This window comes from Rissa tridactyla, chromosome 4, assembly GCF_028500815.1.
Source record: "Rissa tridactyla isolate bRisTri1 chromosome 4, bRisTri1.patW.cur.20221130, whole genome shotgun sequence".
Classification (NCBI taxonomy): Eukaryota; Metazoa; Chordata; class Aves; order Charadriiformes; family Laridae; genus Rissa; species Rissa tridactyla.
The window spans coordinates 15,276,320-15,294,482 of NC_071469.1; the positions used below are offsets into that span (position 1 = coordinate 15,276,320).

At 36.8% G+C, this 18,163-nt stretch overlaps 1 protein-coding gene across 11 annotated transcripts in view; it reads right to left on the reverse strand.

Moving 5' to 3' along the window:
* The window catches only part of SOX6 (SRY-box transcription factor 6), a 378,055-nt gene that overhangs the window by 44,124 nt on the left and 315,768 nt on the right, over nt 1–18,163 (reverse strand). For all 11 annotated transcript variants that reach the window (XM_054200766.1, XM_054200763.1, XM_054200768.1 and 8 more), the window contains one exon: nt 17,823–18,013. In XM_054200766.1, the coding sequence (XP_054056741.1) occupies nt 17,823–18,013 (191 nt within the window). The remainder of the gene's footprint in view (nt 1–17,822; nt 18,014–18,163) is intronic.

Genomic DNA, 18,163 nt, shown 5'->3' on the forward strand with positions numbered 1-18,163 from the left:
GTATAAATTCCAATAGCTCCATTAGGGTAAATCCTCCAGTGCTTTGGAAGTGCAGATACCTAACTCAGATACTCTGAATGAGTCACTGGGGGTACCTACCCCTTTTGTTTATCTCTATAAGCAATGCAGGCCTCTAGACAGGGCTGTTCCATCCTATTTTCAGGAAGACACCTGAAGTTTAAATTGGTGATGCAAAAGACACTTGGGCTTAAATGTTCATATTCATATTTAGAATTAGAAATGCAATCAAGGCAGTTAACAAAATCCCACCAAATGCTACTGTCTTCAAATATATGCCTTGCCTTGTGCTGGATGTAAATATATAATTGCATACCATGCATATATAGATTAAGTAGGCTTTTTCTGTATTTATCAATCTGATTTTTTTTTATTTTGTAGCATTTTAAGTATACTTTTTCAAGGTTGCATTTTATGATTGCTACTTATATATTACTCTGTTTATACTCAGGCCTTTTTTGTCATGTTCAGAGAGAACAGAAAGCCATCACTAAAGAATAAGGATGGGTGACAATGGAACAATGATAATAACATCATTATGCAGTGTTTTGCCTCTTGTACCACCATCACTGCCATGTTTTTCTCTGATTATTTCAGCCTCAGGAAAATGTGCTGCTTACTGTTTATGTCAGGAAGGCAAGATTACTGTTTGCATGATTACAATATCAACTATGATGTACGTAATACCTGTGATAATGTAGATGTACCCCTCAACTAGCTCCTGTCTTTAATCTTCATTCAACAGGAAAAAAAAACTCACAAAGAAAACAGTGAGTTGCAAATTCTTGCAGCCTCGTATAGGCCTTAATCTTTTAAGGTGCTGAGTACTTTCACTCCGGTCCAAGAGGGGCCTCAAGGACATGGATAGTCACTACTTAACTCCAGGGGAATACTTATGTGCTTATATTAAGAATGGACCAATGCACTTCACTGAATCGGGGCCAAAGGGCGTAGTTCTCATATGTTTATACTGAATCTGAGAAAAAAAAAATTAAACAAACTTCTTTCCAGGTGAAAAAGATGCTTTCCCCTTCTTATTGATTACTCCTTTTTCCCTCTGAGACAGGTAGGTTGAAAGCCTTCTCGTATGAAGAAGAATTATTCTTGTTTAGGAATGAAACAATAGAAAGCCAAGAACACAGTCCTGTAAGGATTTATGCAAGTGGTCAAGAACTTGCATTAACACTGTCCTAGCTGAAGGCAAAGGAACAACTCCCTATCAGTGAAATTGCTATATTTACTTGCTTATCTTTCTAATACAATCAGAACTAAGTTGCTCATAATTTATGTTTTTAAAATTTGTACTCAAGGAAAAAGCAGCCCAAACTGGATTTATGAACACTATAAATTCATCAGAACAAAACCAAAAAAGAGCAACTGATAAAGTAGGATAAAGGTTCCATTTGCTACATCCGACATGCAAATGCAGGCAAATACGTACTTCCTGGACACTGGGGGAGATTTACATCTCTCGGAAGAAGTAACTCTTCCATGCAGGAAGTATGAATCAAAATAACGCACGAGAGAGAGTACTTTAAAAGGGTAACTGAAGGCTATGCATTTTTTTTCATGCAGAACCCAGGAACCCTTACACCTGAAACCGTCTTAAATGCAAAATGAATACCTACAGGCTGAAAAAATTATGTGGTTTTACTGCTGCAATATACAAAGACAAAACTGCTAGTCATCTATAGCTAATGCTACTGGCAAAAGTCCATTCTCTAGCTTTTCATTTAAAGTAGAATGATTTTATAAACCTTGTTTTGTTTCTATAATGGAAAGCTTGTTTCAAATTTCCCACATAAGATATCCATTAAAGTACTCTTCAGCTCAGTGCAACAATGACAGCTTGGAAAATGCTTTTATACCTTAACAACCAATCTTGAATGGGAGTTTCAAAAGTAGTGGTTTCACCCACAGAACATATTAGCCACTTACGTCCCACTTAAGACCTATTTTTGACCTCATTTTCAGCATAAGCATAGACTGGGTCCTACTACATCCCTCTGCATTTAAAATTAGCTTTTTCTCTCTTTCCCCTATCCTCATTCATCCACTCTAGATGACATATATGGAAAAGTTCATGCGATTCACTGAAGGAACATTCCAGCACCTCATTCCAGTGGAAGATTTTTGCTGCTCTGTGGACAAATACAATCTGTGAGCAAGAGGGAATTTCCTGTCTCATACCTTCCTTACTCCTTTGTATACTTGTAAACTTTATAACTGTGGTCATATTTTCTAGCTATGTCTTATAGGAAAGAGAATAATAATGTCCTGGGGAAGCAATCAGTATTTTGGAGCTTTTTACTATTATATACGTAGACAATCATAATACCTATCACTGCACGTTAGTAGTATCCAAATAATTTTAAAAAGAAGGTTGGTAACGGTATCTCCAGGCACAGCAAGGGGAAATTATTATCTTCTGGTTACCCAGAAAGTCAATGATTAAGCTGAGAACTGAACCCAGGACTTCTGAACATTAGGCCAGTCCACTGGTTGTTATGCCACACTGCCTCAGCCGTAAATCTATTTGATGGATTTTTCAGTCATGGAACATTAAAGGCTCTGCTCTTGTCTAATGAATATGTTTAAAGAAAACAGTACAAACAAAAGCAAATGTAACACTTAAATTATCTGAGAAGTACTGCTTTGATGTCACACTTGGATAAAGGATTTCCTACTGGAGACCTATATACACTTATACATACTGAAAAATATTTTAGCCAGTACCACTAGCTGGCATGCTGGTATCTATTTATGTCTGAAAAGGGAACATAATCAGTTTTAGTTGGTTAAGTACAATCTGAGCCAACTTTTATATTATGACCAAAAGCTTGGCAGTGCAGTAGCAGTGGCAAGTAGCAGAAAATTGCTTACACTGTTATTTGCCAGATTCCTTGAACGATTTACATTGGGTTTTCAAGAGAGTTTGAAGTATTAAAAACTTAAGATTTCGAAAAGCCTTGGACTGTGGATTTTTGTTCCTAGTTGCAACAAGATGCACAGCAGAGGGTTATGATATAGTATGACTGACTAAATGAAGCATTTTTTTAAAATATAAACCGCCTGAAACATTTAGGAGCAGTTCAGTTTGAACTGTTAGGATATTTTTTTTAATTGAAGATTTGGAGAGCCAATTGATTTAGATTAAACGCTCAACCTTTCACATCTACTTGTTTAAGATTCATGTTGACATGGTACTAAATATGGCCATACAGTTTGTATTCCAGATAAATTGATCTGACTACAAGCCTCACTCTTTAGTATGATTCTTACTCCAAGATAAATCAATATTTAATATCTCCTGCAACAGCCCCAGTAGATAATTTTAAACCTTTTCTCCATCCCATTAAGTTACCTTTAAAAATTCTTTATACAGGGCTTCGCAGATGACTTCTGAAAAACTAGTTTATGAAAAGCAGTCTGAAATTCATTAATTCAGATGGAAAGGGTTTTTTAATCTTGCTGCATTGTGCTGATCTCTAAATCCATCTCTGTTTATCTAATTCCCCTGCTCAGCTAATTTGAAGAATAAATAAATACTTCCTGTAAATCTGTAACACAGATTTTAAACACAAAGAAGAATATCCTTCTACTGTTTGCTATATGGGACAGGGTATGTCTAGGGGATGGACTTCTGCCAAAACAGTCTGACCAAGGCTCTCCCTGACTCCCTGAGAGGATGGGTACTCTGCATCATCAGGTACCAACCTCCACTCAGCTCCAACCCCGCCGCCACACCAGCTAAGAGAAGCAGCGATAAGCAGCAACGTGCTGAAGCTCAGGCATCAGCCACATCGCAGCCTCCATTTTGAACATTAAAATCTACTGTCTGCTCCCTCTCCCTTCCCCACCCTCCAGTCTGGTGGAGAAGCCAAGAAGGAGGAAAAACATCTCTTCCCCCTCCCTCTAACCTCTCCTATGGCTAAGGGCCCCAGTGGGATAGGAGTCTTTGATATCAGAAGAATGCAAACAGCAAGGCTCAGGTTTGCTGCTTCTTAGGGTTTAGAAACAGAGACATAAGAGGAATTTCAAATTATTATATATTGGGAGAACTGAAAGAGTTGATGCCAAAAGGAAGGAAAGAACTATATACTCTGGAGCTATCTGGTTGTATATCCACCATGAAAACTATAGGATGTTCATATTCCTATCTGTGCTCTCCCTTACTCTTATTTCCTACTCTGCTTTACATTCAAAGTGCAGTTTCATGGACACTGTACGCAGCAGTGAAGCTCTGTCCCATCCCTGAGTCTCCAACCTACTGGTTCCTGACATAAACAGCCCACAATCCTTTAAATCTTCTAATTCAGCTATTTATAGGGTCATACTGAAAACTCAAACAGTGAAATAGTCCAGTTTAGAAAAAGGGGAGCGAGGACTTTTTGTTCTTAAAGCCATGTTTTACTGCTTTACAGTGGAGTTGCTCAAACAGTTATGTCCTTGAGGGGGCAGTGAGCTGCGGGCCAGGTTGCCGAGAACCTCTTTGCACTGGAGGGGCAGCCTGTGAAACCTAGATAGCTCTTGCCTTTCAAATCTATTAAAGATCTTCATCTCAGGAGCTGTATCTGCTTTGGTTTGGTCCAAAGCACAGCCTAAAAGGGTCTGATCCTAAATGAGTTCTTTCATCACTAACAAAATAGAAATATTAAAGAAAAAAATAATGTGGCTGATTAACTTATAATGCAGTTTTCAATTTTATCTCCATTCCTTTTCTACCTCCAAGGAATCAAAAATGTGATAAATTGTGTGTTTTGTTATGGAAAATGTTCAGTGTTTAACTTAGTTGTGAACTGAAATCCAAGGCAAATTTAGCCGCAAGAACGCAAAAGTATGTGAAATAATATTCACTTTTCACCATGTAAGATGTCAGTGGGAATTCTACTGTGAAATTTGTGTACTACTATTCTATTAATTAATTAGAACGTGACACACAACAGCAATATGAGGATGTTGTTTTCAGGAGAGTTTACAAGAGTCCCAGCAAAAGCACAGTGAGGATAAGCAGCAGGGAAGAGCAGCAGCAGGGACAAAAGGAAAGGAGACCTGAGCTAGCATATCATTGCAAACACTGCAGGAAAATTTCCCTCTCTCTCATGATAAGAACATGATAGAGACTTCCACTACCTAAACCATAGTCTGCACCACATCAGGAGCATTCCTAATACCACAGGAGTGGAGTGTCAGAACAGTTGAGGGATGAATAAGTAATGTGGGTCCTGATTCAGAGAGGCACATGTGCTGAAAGCCATCCTCAACATGGCAAATGCTTTACATTAGGAGAATTTAAACGGGGTCATGAACAGGATATTGGGTGCTTTTTCCCCTTTTAACCGGATCCTTTATGTTCTCATAATACAGATTCCCAGATAGCTACAGAAACATGGCATGGATGGAGATAAAGGCAAGTCACTCGACAAACCAAGCCAATAGTATACTTCATCTCCTTCTCTTATAGGATAATTCTCACATTCTCTATAAATTTCCCATATTGCAGTTCATTGCTTTTGCCTGTTCATGGTAGTAGTATATACTGATAAACTATGGATGGCTTTTGCACTGAATGAAATGGAAATCCTACATAGCAGAGCATGCTGTTTAGTGCAGAGGACTGATAGGTATTCTAATCTATATATTGTCAGTCTATAACTGAATATTAACTCAGCCCATTCCCTGCAAAGAAAGAGAAAAAAATAAACCTTGGGTGAAAGAGGGTGGAAGCAAAACTTTGCAGGAAAATAACTTGTATTTGTAAGTTTTGGGCTATTTCTGAAAGGAAACAAAGATTTGACACACACTTCAATAAGACATTTGTTATGATGCAGTGTGATCTGCAGTCTGATCTTGAAGAATAAAACACAGGAGTTGTGCAAAGGTCACGCAGGTAATCCCTTGATAAAGGGGAATCCCTTGGGAGGAAGAGTGCCGCCAGACAACCTAATCTTATTCATGACTGTTCAAAGAGCTTGAGTGGCATCAGGCAAGGAACGGAGCTCTGGCAAGGAGCTGGCAACTGAATAAGTTTTGGCAACCTGATGAACCCTTGACAGACCAAGAAGTTTTACAGTACATGACGTGTCAGTGACTCACTTTGAGTACAGTTCTAATGCACACCCTCCCAGTGATGGCTTCTATTCATACTGGTATCAAAATATAACAGAGTGTTCCTGTGCTTTAAAAAAGGAAGGGAACAAGCACGTAAAAGTAGGATGCACCAAGCAAGAACCTGCATGTATATAAAGAGATAGTTCATCTGAATAGGAGCTATATAATGAAATTATCACTTGGCAATTTAACTCAGGGATGCGAAGAAAATGGCAGTGAGATAAGAATGCATCCATTGCCTGCTATCTCAAGAAGCCTTTGGCAAAATAACAGTGAAAGCATGCACCCAGCTACTGATCAGCACAGGTCTGACATTAAACCGCAAGTGTCCACTTCTCTTACTGGCTGTTTAATAAATTGCTTTGGAACGGGTGGAGGTGAAGAGGAGATCTTTCCAAAACCTTGTCTCAGTGTTCTCCCTCAGTTAATGAATGTCAGCAAGTGGAAGAGAACAGAAATTTGATATGTTTTTCCAGCCTTTCTTACAGAAGCATTTGCAACATGTTAGAGGCCACAGGCATAAAAGTGAAATACTGGGAAATTAATGTTGTCTGTAGATTTTCAGGATGTAAGCCGGGCAATTTCAGCTTGTGGGTTAGGCATACTTTAGGTTTTAAGTAGTGTTATAACAGCTTACTATGACCTGAACATGATTTTAGTACAAGTAATCTGATGTTGAATATCATTTATTACCCTGTTACACATTTCCAATTGAGATAGACCTGTTTATGGAATTAGTATTATGTGACTACAGATGGACAAGCTATGTGCACTGAACAATTTATCCAACAAATATAGTCTTTCTTACCTTTTCGATCTACCCCTGGAGGATCAGCAGTTTCTACACATGTATTAGTAACTTGTAAGTGTTCTAACAATCTAACTTTTGAGTTATGCATGAACTATGCACTTAAATGCTCAATAGTTTGCTGCTTGTGATTTATGCTGTAGTTGGTCACCTAAGACAAATTACATTGTTTTCAATGCCTGACTCAGTAAGTATTGCAACATTAAACTACCTGAAAAAAACAATTAGGAATTCTCTCAGCTGAAAGACCTCCCAGGTAGTGGAAACCCTTTACTTCTACCTGTCAAATCCTGCATCCATTAGCTTCAACACCACACAAAAACTGAGGAACCTGCTTCTGGCATACCATTGGTAGGAAAAAGATGGCAGTGGTAAGGCATAGTGCAGCAAGGCCTGCAGGACCCCTGGATTAAATTGCTGCAGAGTTCACAGAGTTGCTGTAAAGATCTATAATTAGCATTGACACTGTAGCAGGGGCTGGAAGAGCTCCCTGATACTGCGTTCCTCGTTTGGTCAGCGTGGAGTCTGAAGTGGGTGCTGCATCAAAGCCTCTGTTTTTTATGAATAGGGGGTGAGCAATTTGGGCATAAACAGCAAATGCCCAATTGTGCACAAATGTCCAAGTTCATATGCAAATACACCCATAGAAGTAAAAATACATTTGCATGAATATTTGCAAAAAGAAAATAAAGGAATGAATAAGCATGGTCAAACTCCATTAATCAGATTTCAAACAAACAATTGCAAATACCATTTTTGCATTATTTTTTCAAGTCTTTTCACGAGACAAAAGAAGACAATTTTACCTGCTAACATGCTTATTCTTTTGTTTGAAGCAAAACAGTTAAGCTAGCACAAAGAAGCGTATAATCCCACAAACAGGCAGATAAATAAATATCCTTTAACAACAGGGAGTATATTTTGATTTATCATACCTATTGATGTAGCCTAATGATACCTGAGAAACAGGAGACATTTTTAATTTTAGAAAGTAATGACGTATCAGAGAAAGTAATCCAAATTTATCCTTGCTGTACTTAATCTACTGCAGTTAAGAGAGTTATATTGGCAACGCACTTTGTGTTGTGAATTTACTTAGAGGAATACACAGAGCTTGGAAATAAATGGCAGTAACTTTTGTGGATGTCTCTGCTTGTATCTAAGTGTGAAATAATATGCAAATGTATTCTTTAGTTCTCAGGACAATTGAAGAAGTGATATGATAGGATTGTGCAGCTGCCATTCTGACCTGCAATTTAAATCAATGAATATATTCCTGTCCTAGCAAATTTACAGTCGAACAATAATTTTTAACCTATCTTTATTGTTTTGTGGAGAAGCGTAACAAAAACATGGAATACATTTGAGTATATATGTGCAAAGTCTCCTGAGCAGCTTAGGAAATGTATTGTACATAAGAAGATACAATCATTATGCTGTTACAGTCATCACAAAGACACTTTCCTTTACGGCAGAACATCATCCTTTGGGAAAAATTATCCTTGTTGGTTTGTGCAAATTTTTCAACATTCACCCTTGGGACCCATTTTAACCTAATTCTGTTCCTTTGGGATTTTTTGTTGCTCCAAGATTTAAGGGAGAAGACCAAAATAGGGCAAAGCTTTTATCCTTTTCACAGGAAATACCCCATGCAAGTGAAAAAGCGGTGTATTTGGCATTTTTTCTTGAGCTGGAAAGGCAATAGAAGAAAGGGGCCAAATCCCCTTTTTATTATTATTATTATCATCATCATGAGGTCTAAAACCTGCAGCTAGGCAACCCCTTCAAGTAGCCCTGACAACAGAAATAAAAAAACATAGTTGTGTTCAGCGACCATACAAGCATACTATTAAGCATAGGTAGTGGCAAAAACTCTAATAGCCAATATTCAAATACAAAAATAGCTATTAATACCAAAAGAGTGTGCTGGTTTCTTTCCTGAAAATAGTATTTTCTGGCCAAGTGCTTTTGTGACTGAACTGGAAGCATGAAAAACTTTAAAACTTCACCTAATATGGGAAGTTTCTTCACTATACAGTGTGTGTGTGTGTGTATACACATACACGATTGTATATATATGTGTATATAGTTATTCAAATAATGTTTCATATAGGTTCATTATGTTTAGGTGCATTTTCTTCTAATTTCTTACATATGTGCATCATTATCGGACTAATCAGACTTTTTTTAAATTTATGGTCCAATAAAGTTTCCATGATTTATACATTGCAAAGATTGCATATTTTTCACTTAATTAATTGATTTTGATAATTTAATCAATAGACAAATAATTTAGATTTTGTTTTAAACAGCCTCTACGTAATTTGAGGGACTAAGCATTTAACTTCACATCTAATATATTGGTTCAGAAATGCACAAACTACCATCTTTATGAAGACAATTTTGGAAAGTAAGGCATGTGAGCAAAATGCTTAAAAACAAAGGTCTGCACAGCAAATTCTTCCATAGGTGCAAAACTGGATCCATAGTAAGCTGGCACCAAAGCTAACTTATCTGTAAATTTAGATGACCTACATATGCCAGAGATTTTGCACTGTTTCTTTTTGTCTTTTCACTGTCAGTTCCACAGTTTCACTGAACATGTATTTTTAATGTGTAAATTTCAAATACATTATTTTTATGTCTTTCTACACATAGCATACAAAGTAAATCTGAAAAAAAATATTAGTAGGTATATTGGTAGGCATGAGTAGAAATATTTAGGTGTAAATAGTAGTATTTGAGCAATAGCATGTGATCAATTAAAGGCTGAATCGTATGTTACATACAGACAGAAAGTTAACGTTTCATGAGCAGCTTTAATATTTCTATCTCTTGAGTTTGAGGAACAGACTTGACAAGATTTCCTACCCACAGCCTCCTGCACCTGGTTCCCATTAGAAACCTGGCCTTGATAATGGAGCTATGTTCTTCTACAGAGGCTAGTGTTAGCAATGGTATTTTCCTCCCATAACTCTTATAACCTGAGTACCAGTGTTATGGCTGTATTTGACCCCTCTGTGTATGTGCAGTTACAACTTCCATCACCTTCCTCACTAAATACACAGAGATCAGATAAAACATTTCTTTAAGTATGGGTACAATTTCTAAGCCTCATTTTATTTCCTGTGCTATCTATAAAAGCTAGTGATATGGCACAGGCTTCAGGTTTATATTGAGAGCCAGATACTTTTTTTCCTTGTTTGTCTATAATGGAGACATTTCTCTTTAAAAGATATGGTTGTGGACCCAGGGATTAATCTTTTTTTCCAAGATTCTCTGCTTTGAATTTAATTTCAAATTACATTTTAAAGTTCTAGTTGTAAAGATAAACTAACTGCAACACTTCTCTGTGTCTGAGATATATTAAAATCTTTCAGCTATTCAAAGATGCATATAATTCCTGATCAGACCTCACAATAGAAAGAAAAAAGAAAAAAACCAAAAAAAGACAATGCTCCCTGTGCCCTACTGTTATCCTATAAATACACTGATTTAGAAAATCAATGCAAGCACGTATGACAATGAAATTCATACAAAAGCAAAAATCATCAACACCTTGAACTTCTTGAAGAAATAGCAGGGAATTCCCTGGCATGATACGCTGCCTAGGAAGTCCAGTCATAACACAGACAATACACCCTGCAAAAATGTTGCTTAGAATCATTATTTTTTTCCCCCATTCATTGTTAGAAGCTTACATTGATTTCATGTTTTATCTTATCCTGTCATGCAATTTCAAATATTGGAAGCGACAGCACAAATAAACAGAATTTCTCTAGCTACAAAACTAAATGTTTGAAGTCCAGCATGTTTTCCAGTTCTAATAAAAGGGGGCAGTATTACATCAGCTGAAATTCTGAATTGTCCAAATTATCGTAAAAAGTGCTGGAGAAGGATACAAAACTGCTGAATTTCACTGAAAATAGACTGCTACTGTATACGCAGTCACAAATCTGCTTGTCTGCCTTGGGGTAAAATTTACAGAGGTAGTTCAGTGAGACTTAGGCTCCTGCATTGCAGTTACTTTAGAAAATTTTGACTCAAGTCACTATTTTTCTTTCAAAATTATCAGGGAAATATTACAGTTGTATAAAACGAAGGCATATTTTTCATGTAGCTAGGATAAGCCCTAAGCCTAAAAAGGAAAAATTATTGCAGTTTCAATTTTGGAACACAATATTTTTTATATTTTTATAATAGAGGTTTTTTAGAATAAAATGCTGGTGCCCAAATATGGATTTAGGAAGTTAACTCTGAACACCCAATATAAAAAAATCATTGCTTACATATATTAGGTACAGGCACAAGCAGATTACTAAATTGGCCAAGTTCACAATAAAGTATAAAGGACATTTGTTTTGTAAGAATTATGAGGACTGCTGGGATTTGTATTAGAAACTTTTCCCTATTCTGGGGTATTTAACTTAGACAAGTCATTTTTCTGTTATAAAATGATGGAACTGTAAAGAGGTTGTCTCTATGCAACGTGTCCTTCTGCGTCTCAGAAACTCCCCAGGGAAAGGTTTGTCGACTGAGCAGAATGACGTATTCAGGAAAAACACTTTCCCAGTTGCAGTGTCTCTTTGTGGAAATCAGATTCTTCATTAGACAGATGGAATACACTCCCACTGCGTTGAATAAATTGCCTATATTCTTGCAAGAAAGTGAGACCACACTAACAGTTCCTTAAGTAAATCAGTGTCTTTTTTTCTCTCTATACAGTTACAGATTTTCTATTATAGAATCTATATATATATTTAAACTTAAATTAAATTATACCTAAGTGTAAGCTATATAGGGCGGGAGCTTCCTTAAGTTGCAGTGAGAACGGAACTTGGTACAATGATTATTGAGACAATACCATAATAAAAGTAACAGCTTTGTAAAACTAGTCATTTGCTGTCGATATTGCTATCCATTTTTTGGCCTAATTATGAGGTATTTGCCCTTTAATTAAAAGTAGAACTAAGATTTAACCAACAGAAATAAGGATCCAATTGAAAATGCTTACAGTTTCTGTTATGTCTCCCAGCAGACAGCAATGCAAGCATTGACCTCTCATTTACTAGTTAAAAATATTCTTCCATAAGAAACTAAAGGAAAAAAGAAAATATAAGTTTTTCTTTAAAGGTAAAAGCAAATGAGAATAAATCAGTCCCTGCAAATCTAAACCACTTATTCATAAAGATTTATAAAAATCCACAAGGCCCTTATGACCAATCTATTCATGTTCTCAATTTAAGGGGGGTCATGACTACTTTCGGTAAAAGGAGAAAAGATAATTGAATGCAGGATGCACTGGTAAGTATTTTCTTAACTATGTGGTTTGTGGTTTTTTTAAACTGAGTTCAGAAATGGCTAATATCAAGGATGCTAGTAACGAGGATGCTAATAACAAGGTGCTTGTCTTGCTGATTGTCTGAGAAATACCCTGCACTTGCAGGAAAGACAGTGTGACTCCTGCCTCTGCAGTTGTTCCATCTATAATACTGAATGTATGGGGAGAAAAAAGCTGGTAAAAAACTGCTGGCAATATAATCCAGTACTGCTTGCATTTAGAAAAAAGCAATACAATGATGGAGTCATTGCAGGGCTGTAGGCAGTCAAAAGGAGATTATGCATGACTAGTAACTTTTCCTACAAAGACTTCCCGAAGTGTTTTTATCAGGCAAAGTTTGTACGCATGTGCAGTAGCTCCATATAAATGATGAAGCGTAACAGCTCCAGAGGAGTTGTTACACTCTATTGTGTCAATAATCCACATATTTAACAGTCCCTAAATACAGCAGACCGTAACACCTCCAAAGGGGTCGTTATGGCTTATCAAGTCAAATCCAAGTGCCTAAATACAGATTTGATCAATAGACTGTAACATGTCCAAGGGTAAATAATATAAGTTTTTAAGAATGTACACATTTGGCATACAAACTGTGGTCTATATTAGGATAAATGATGGGGATTCAACTTGTACAACTTTGATTTAGAAATAAGAAAGGAATAAAAGACTCATTATAAGAGGTGCTAAAGTACCATAATTCCCAGGAAGTAGGGGATGACTCATGTCACTTATTTTGGGGTCTAATTCTGGTTTCCTACTGCAAAAACACAGTTGCCTGAAAATCTACAAAAGAGTGGGAATGGAATATAAACATAAAAATGTTATATTAAATTCTGCGTCCTCTCAAATCTCAGTGAATATGCTTCATGGGTAAGTAAATGGGGAAGTGGGGGTATATCCTTGGGTCTAGCAAATATGTTGTGATTATTAATTGGGTATATGTTCTATCTTGACTTCATATAGTTATCACCAACGAAATTAACACATTTCTGCCTATATTTTTTCTACAAAGATTTTCTGAAGTGTTTTTGTCAGTGTTTTCATGCTTTATGCACATAAAAGATAGGATCTGGTCCTTTTTAAAAATAATGTCAGTTATCTTATGAATTATATAGCATTTTCAGGTTCATTTAAAGCCTTAAATCAAAGAAAATCTTCTAGGCCATCGTGCTAGTCTGAAATACTAAAATAAATACAAGTAGCTCTAGCAATGCAAATTTTGTTTAAGTACTCTTTTTTGTTTAAGGTAAACACGGCTTGACTGGAGAAAAAAAGTCATATCGTCTAAACAAAGCCAATTTTTGTATGATTATACTTTTACTTATATCACATGGAAAGAAATCTGTAGCCTATTTTCTGAGTTTTCCTAATTCTCTCCCCTTCTCCCGTGTTTCTGTTTACTCTGTGAAACCACTGCCACAGTCACTTCTTCCCTTTCCTCAGCCAGACTACACCTGAGCAGCCCCAGGTGGAGTAGAAAAAGTCAACTCTGCTATGATGATGTTTTGCCTTGTGTGCATTGGACTGGTTTTGTCTCAGGTAAAGTTAATTTTAGTTCACATGGGGCTCTGTTTTGGATTTGTGACCAAAACCATACTGATAACGCAGGCATGTTTCAGCTATTGCTGAACAGTGCTTCTACAGCATCAAGGCCTTTTGTGTTTCTTATGGTGGCCCACCAGCAAGTAGGCTGGGGGTGCACAAGAGGAGGCACAGCCAGGCCAGATGACCCAAACCGACCACAGGGATATTCCACACCATATAACATCCTGCTCATCAATAAAAGCTGGGGGAAGGAGGAGGAAAGGGAAATATTTGGAGTTTTGGCATTTGTCTTCCCAAGGAACTGTTACACATGCTGAAGCCCTGCTTTCCCTGGAATGGCTGAACACCCACCTGCTGATGGGGAGTAGCGAAATGAATTCTGTATGTTGCTTTGCTTGTGCACACAGCTTTTGCCGTACTTACTGAACTATCTCAATCCATGAGTTTTCTCACTTTTACCCCTCTGATGCTCTTCCCCATCTCACTGGAGGGGAGTGAGCGAGCTGCTGCACGATGTTTACCTGCCTACCCTAACCAACAACATTACACAAACATAAATGACTCTGTAACTGTAGATGTCCATAGAATGGTGTCATCTCAAAAGTACAGCCTAACCTTACTGCTTTAGCAAATGACAAAGTTTGACCGTGCCAGAGTGCTGCAAGCTTTTGTTTTGGTCTTTCTGATGAGTGAATCTCTATGAGCACTTTTAAAGCTTTGTAGGAGATTTTTTTGAACAGCAGAATATGAACAGAGGCAATTTTCAATTCTGTGTCTCTAACCAAATACAAAGCTTTCTGAGATTTAAATGACACATTTTCAAAGAGGCCTAAGCCCAGGCTTTGAAGCTATGTACATAATTTTGTAAGCGCAATCATTTGCACAACAAACTATTACCAGCTATCTGAACTTGAAGACCAGTAACTGACCAGAACTCAATAGCTTTTTTTTAAACCAGCTGCAGGCAATTAATTTGTCATCTTTTTCTGGTGCCAGCTTCTAGCTACTCATTTATACAAGTCTAATTACCTGAAGCCAATTTCTGAAAATTTGGTCCTGAAAACATAGGGTCCTGATTCTTCAAAAGAAACCAATCCAAAATTGCAACTAAGTTGCAATTAATTTGAAGTTATCAAAGCTTCACCGGGATTATGACAGAAACTATACACAATCTTCTTGGCATACAATTATTTCAGAATTATGTTTTTCTAATTGAAGTGATCTATCATTCCTCCCCCCCGCATTTTGATCATCCTGCCATCATTTTTAGAGTAAAAGAAATATATCATAATGTAAAAAATGAAAGGCAGAGGGTAAGGGGGGAAAGAAGAGTATTCTAGAATTCTGTTTGTGCAAAGGATGCTTCTGGTTTTAATGTATTTTATACTTGCTATAAAATATAAATACATTCCCTTAGTATTCATGACTGACTTAATTCTTTTCTTTAGGATAGAGAAGGGGGATATATCATCATTTTAAACAACTGATTTATGTCCTATTCTTTTGTAAACCCTGCCTCTTCTTGCATCTACAGAGCAAATATAACCGATAGCATACCAAAGTTAAAACCAGAGTACTTTTTCCTGCCTTAATAGTTCACTCCATAGTACACGCTACAATAAATAAACCCAGCAGGATTATATAAAGGCACTGAGAGACTTAACAACAGATTTCCTTGCTGCTGTTTTAGTCTTAGGTTTTAAAAGTTACAAGTGCAACCATGAAAAGTCTCCCCATAAAAGATGGCATTTGAGAATGATGTTGTTTGTATTTGTTAAAGAGTTCCGATTGACTCTGCTATATTTGCAAGTAAAACAAATCTTTCTTCCTCTGCCTGCCTGATGTATAACCTCAATCTGGAAGCTGTACATCAATCTGTATATTGCTGGTAACCAGCACAAAAAAAGAAATTTCAGATTATTCACTGAAATATTTACTGTCTCTGCTTTAAAAGGTGAAAGACGAAATAGAAACTTGTTATATTGAATACAAGACGTAAACATGGTACTGAAAATACTCAGGGAGCAGACCTGATAAGTAAGTGGATGCCATTTTTATACTTACTTGTCAAAGTCAAATCAAATGTTAAGAATTCTTTTAATAGCCCTTATAGTGTATTAGATATTTTTAAATGTCAAGCCACTGAAACTCATACAAAATATTTTAAAATAAGCATAATTTTATAAACTCTGATTTATACTGACCATAGGTGTGAATTTCTTTTATTTTTATAACTTGGGCTTTAGTACCCTGCCTCTTGGTTAAGACAAAATTGACTTTACAATTAGAGTGTTGTCTGAATGTGGCCTGCTTGATCAGTTATTAATTTCTATATTTTTTCATAGTATCAATCTGGATTAAATGAGTTTTTCAATGCTTACATTTAAACTAACGCTAGCAGAAATAAATATTTATTAGCCTCTGAATTTGACGTGGAAAAGCATTGTTAATCCTGTGTGGTAACAGTTTAACAAATCTTTTTAATAGATGCTGAGCCTTTCTCTTGTTTTTAGTACTGTGAAGAACCTATCAAGCAAAAATATAAAATGTAGATTAAAAGGTATGTATCAATGTTTGATGGGTCTGTTTACAGCATTTCTTTGCCTTTCCATGCCTTGCTACAATCTATTTACTCACCGAGTATTTCCTTGTGCGTTAAGATCACAATAACATCAAATTCACGGTTTAAGATATAGTTAGTATTCTGCTGAGTCTTATACTCAACCTGGACTAAAAATTCCTGTTAGTCTTTAAGTATAATATAATCTTCCCTCTCTCTCCCAAAATACAAAGAACCTACCCTCTAATATATACAGATATATCACAGAATTTTTATTAATGAATTATAGGCATTGAAAGCTACCTGTTTTCCAATTTATTTATTTTTTTCAGCAAATAGTCTGAAACACTAGTTGCTTTATAGGTTAACGAATGTGTCAGTTTTCTTTTCTTTCATTACTAAATTGCATCATAGCTGTTCCTAATTGCCGATGCCATAGTCATTACTGGGATAATATTCTCCCTTTCTAGTTAACTGGAATAAGCATTGTGGGATATAACAGGTTTTGTGTCAGTGGTGAAAAATGACTTGTGTGCTGTATTTTTTGCAGCATAAGCCACCTCTAGGGAGGCTAACAGAGAAACATTCTTCATCCAAAGGGCTGCCTTATAGCTCCACCAATTACCTGATTCAGTGTTCAGGAGCTCTGTTACACACAGAGAGACCTGCTTCTGGGGCAGATCTTGTAGACCTTGGACAGACCACAGAGCAGGACAACACAGATATAAAGAATTTTCCAAGAGACTTCTTTGTCCTGTGAGCAGTCCTTACAGTGTGTGTGATAGAAACTGTTCCTTACCTTTTGGATAAGATCCCAGCTTGCTATTTTGTAAACCGGCTGATGTCCTGCTCAGTCCAGTGCTGGACACATTCTCTCCCCGCTGTCTCCCATTCACTGTTTTATTGTAATGCCCCATTTCATTTTAGTGCTTGGAAACTACAGCCAAGATTCAACAAAGAAATTTGATGTCTATTTTCCCATTGAAAAATAAGCGCCAAAAGCACTGTTTTGAGCCTAAATACTTGGTTGTATCTGAGTCACAGATTCAAGTACACTCAGATACATTCAATAGCATTATAATCTTGACCATGCTAGTACATAACTGGCTTTTTTGCCATATTTATCAATCCAGTCATTCTCAAATGCATGATTTAAAATCTAGTGACCACAAACAACAGTAGCTTGAACCAATTCACTTTCCACATTGTTATACGAATGCTTGCAGCTTAATCACATGAGTGCACAGGACTGTTTTTTTCAATGCTGTCACGTAAACGTAGAGGAGTTAGTAGCACAGCACTGTGAAGTGACAAGGTGTGTTTAACGTGAAATCAGAGATGGCTAAAAGCTCTAAAAAGAAATTTTATATAAAAATAAGAAGCTATTTGCAGGGAAAAAAAGAGTGAATGACAGACTGTTTGGCAATGGGAGACATTACCTTTTCATTCCTGCAGTTGTTTAGACCCATGTTATTCATGGAGGGCAATTTTCCATCAACACCATGTGGCTGCTGTTGCTGCTGCTGCTCCCTTTGGATCTGCTCTCTCATTTTTCGTGCCTCCTGAATGGCTTTCATTACTGTGTCCTGGTCCCCAAATAGGGCAGGTGAATTAAGACTGGAAAGGATATCTATAAACAGAGAACACACTTTATTTAGGTACTTATCCAAATTAGAATCCAGGTTAAGCACTCAGCTCCTGTACTGTTAGAGCTGTACCCAACTAACATCAGGAAAAGGAGAAGGAGTGGCAATTGTTGTCTGTTCAAAAGCTGCATTAA